At 43.3% G+C, this 3,832-nt stretch overlaps 1 protein-coding gene across 1 annotated transcript in view; it reads right to left on the reverse strand.

The window, feature by feature from the left end:
• Positions 1-3,230, reverse strand: part of SLC22A3 (solute carrier family 22 member 3) — a 78,494-nt gene extending 75,264 nt beyond the window's left edge. Inside the window, exon 1 of the mRNA XM_019527652.1 lies at positions 2,562-3,230. Within this exon, the coding sequence (XP_019383197.1) occupies positions 2,562-2,978 (417 nt within the window). The 5' untranslated portion in view covers positions 2,979-3,230. The remainder of the gene's footprint in view (positions 1-2,561) is intronic.
• Between the last annotated feature and the right edge of the window lie 602 nt (positions 3,231-3,832).

Consider the following 3,832-nt stretch of genomic DNA (forward strand, 5'->3'; position numbering starts at 1 on the left):
TCTTGCCCACCCCTGTGTTAGGTGAACAGGGCTCTCGTGGCCACTGCCCTTTCTCCTCTGCATCTAATCTCAGTGTCTCCATCTTATTCCATCCTCTCTCCTGCCTTCATGCAAGGAATTGGGAGGGCTACAGCGACCAAAATCAAAGCCCAGTTTTGATTTAGCTGGTTTCAGTTGCTTGATCGTAAGTATAAGGAGCATCTCCCTTCCAAGCACGCTGGCTCCTCATGAACTCAAGAGAAACTGAACGTGCAGCTGAACGTGTTGCTGCCTGAGAATGTTTGCCAAAGACCTTCACCTCCTACATCTGGCTCTGAATTACAAGTTTCATTTTCTCTAAGCAGGAGCCAAGAAGCAGCTCTTTTTTTTCCCATTGGCTGGTGGAAAATGATAATGGCTCCAATTGATACAATTTTATCTTTCACCAGCTGCAATAAACGGACTCTGAGCAGTGCTCTGCCTTGCCAGTTTGCTTACTCACTATGAGCAGTCATCAATTTGAATGGCTGACTAAAGACTGGACAAAGGGAAAAAAATCTTTCCCAACTACTAATGTTAATTTTTTAAAAATAATGTTAGGGGAACACTAGTGCTCTTGACAAATTTAGAATCAAAAGCTGTGGGATTTCAATGATGCCTTTAGGAGAAGTACAATACCTGCCACAGTACAAGCTTCCTACACTGGGCTGGGCTGCTGTCTACTGGCAGATAAATACAGTTCATTTTCCCTGACCATTCTGTCCATTGCCAAGGTTGCAAATACATCTACTCAATGCAAACTGTGCTCAGTGCTTTCCAACTCATTTAATCATGCCTCCAGCCATCAGGTTATGCTGCTTTTCCATCACTTCTAACCTGAACAAGCTTTCAGTTATAACCTCAAGATAAATTCTCCATATCTCACTACAAATTCCAAGGCAGTCCAGTTGCTTTTACCTTTCCATGAACATAAACAATCTGGAGCACTGACATTTCATGAAGACATCTGTGATAAATCGGGTTGCAGCTGCGAACTCTTTGGGCTGCTGCCTTTTGCCTGTGTTTGTGTAGCGCCTAGCACAATATGCCCCAGTTGATGGCTGGGGCTGGCAGGTTAATGGGCACATGGATCGCTTGGTTGCTTTGATCCTTTATGCAGCACCTCATGACTATATTGCATGCCTTTAAAGATACTTTTGTGCTGAAGTTTTTAGGCACCACAGCTCTGACTTTCATTTCCCTGCAGAACTTTACATGCATCTTTGCTGCTAGGTCTACAAAACAGAGCCAGACTGTGGCACACCACTTATATGATTAAAGATTATTGCTGAGGTCTAGCAAAGCTTCTTGATTGACCATTTTCAGCCCAGTACAGCAGTGATTCTCAACCAGGGTATTGTGGCACACTAGAGTGATGCAAGATCCTTTGAATGGTGTCGTGAGGTGTGAGGAGATAAATAGATAATCTCAGGTTCATGCTCATCCCTGCCTGGCCATTCCTCCACCCCAGCTGCCTGACCCCTCTGCAAGGAGGTAAGCACTATAATAAATACTTTAGTTTTTTAAATGGAGTGCTGTTTAATTCACAAACGTTATAGAGCAGTGTCTCAAATCTAATGAGGGGCACATTGAGTCTAAAAAGTTGCAAACCACTGCAATAGAGAATCACTGTATTTGGCAGTGTTTACCGCAAATGCTAGGTATAGATATTCATAAAGCCCGAGGGGAAATCAATCTAAGTTATTTGGTTTTCTGTAAGTGGTATAGTTTAAATCGGTAGTGAACAGCACACACATTCACCCTTTGGTGGGGGAGGGGTTGGAAATCTTAGACCTGGTTCTGCCAGCCTATGTGTGCCAAACTTCTTTTCTGTTATAGGTATAGACTGGTTTCCAATCGCTTATACTGGTAAAAGGGTAATGTCTGTACCGGGTCAAAGGGTGCAACAGGCAGGTTGCAGGAAATAATTGGCATCTCTGATATCACAGATAAGCAACTGCTGGCAAAAGCTGACTTTTTAATTGCTAACCGCTGTAATTCAATTCTTCAGTCAGGGACGGGAACCCATGAAGGTGGTTAGCAACTAACTCATCGCTAGCCAGTTTAAATGCTTTGCTCTGTGAAACAGTATGTAATGTATGGATGAATGCTGAGATCTACAGCTGGTGGGTCAACCTAGCTCCACAGTAGTCTATTGAGCTAGACTGATTTGTACCAGCTGCACATCTGGCCCTATGTGACCACTATCAATTCTTAGCTGAGGTGGCATTACTCTTCATTTAGTTTAGTCCAGCACTACAACAGCAACTATACAACATCCCCCAGCAGTTCACCTGCTTCAGGAACCCAGTACAAATGACCAATAAACTCCTTTTCAGATTAGCTCCCCTCTTCCTAAAAGTCTGGCTTGATAACTTTCAATCTCCTGCATCATTTGAAACTTGGAGAGAAGCAGTGGGGCAGGTGGGGAGAGTGCTCAAATAATTCTATAATGTATTTCTATCATAACAGCCATAGCTTTCTATTTAATAGCCCTGCGCCCACTCTGAAAATACAGATCAGAAAATTTTGATTGTCCTTACCTCGCTTACGATGGATGAATGGGGTTGCCTGTACACCCAGCCATTCTGGCATGTGATAAGTGGCACACTGCCCAAGCTGTGATTGGTAAAGTGGGCCAGTGGGTTGGCACAGCTCACGGAGATGTTGTTCCAGTCAATGTCAAATCTCTCACATTGCCCATTGGAAGACCTGTTCACCAGATTCAGAGATGGAATAGTTAAGTTCTTTTCCTCTTCAAGGGTCCATCCACATTTCTTGCTTAAGTCTGCTGCACCGGGGATCCTGCACCAATACAACTCTGGAGTGTGCCCAAGAAATACCACTCCAACAAATAGAAAAGAAAAAGTTATGCCTGTCAGGCAAAGGAGGAAAAAGACCCTCTTTTGGAACCTTCCAAATTCCCCAGCTTCTTTTAACACCTCATCAAAAGACGGCATTGCATGCAGTAGTTTTTTAACCCAGAGAGATCCAAGAGATGTCAAAGCTAGCTTTCAAACTTTGCAACTGCTGCCAGTACTTCCTACAAACGTAGCCACACGGAGTCTCTCACTCACTCGCTCTCTCACTCTCTCTTTCCTCATAAACACAGGAAATCAGAGTAGCATAAGCCACTCTGAAACAGAGCAAAGTTACACACACACACGCACACGCGCACACACACACACACAATTACACTATGTCAAGTGCCGTGAGACTTACACACAGCAGTTACAAGAGCAATTTGAAGTGATCAAACACACTGTAAGAAAGAAGGGGCGTGCGTGCGTTTGCTATCTATCCAGAATGTTAAACAGATTATGTAATAAGAACAGTTAACCCTCTATGGACAGACAAGTGACAAATGTCAGGTCAGCAGGCAGGGGAATGCTGTTCCTGCCCGTATTAATGGAGCCTATTCTATAGTGTGTTAAAAAAAAAAAACAACAGAGAAGAAATTGCTGCAAAATTAGAAGTGAGTGTTTCAGTTGGCATTCTGTATGGCAGGGACAGAACAACTTCCAAAGACAGCAATGAAGTTGCTCTTTCAGTAAACTGAAGTTACAGCTGTAGTAATTAGTAATCCGAAGTACTGCGTCACCATCTCTGCAGCCAGAACTGACCTTCCCTTCTAGAGGATAATTGAAGGGAGGTGCTCACATACTGTATTCTCTAAATGCAGGGTTTTTTAAAAATAAATGTCTAGCTGTGGATCTACCTGTCTTTGAAGGTTTTTATAGAGCCTTGCTCATCTGAGCATCAGAGCTGCTTCCCAAAGGTTTAAACAACAATCCCTCCTCTCTTCATTTTATCT

Source organism: Gavialis gangeticus, unplaced genomic scaffold (genome assembly GCF_001723915.1).
Source record: "Gavialis gangeticus isolate Ggan-Ray unplaced genomic scaffold, GavGan_comp1, whole genome shotgun sequence".
Lineage (NCBI taxonomy): Eukaryota > Metazoa > Chordata > Crocodylia > Gavialidae > Gavialis > Gavialis gangeticus.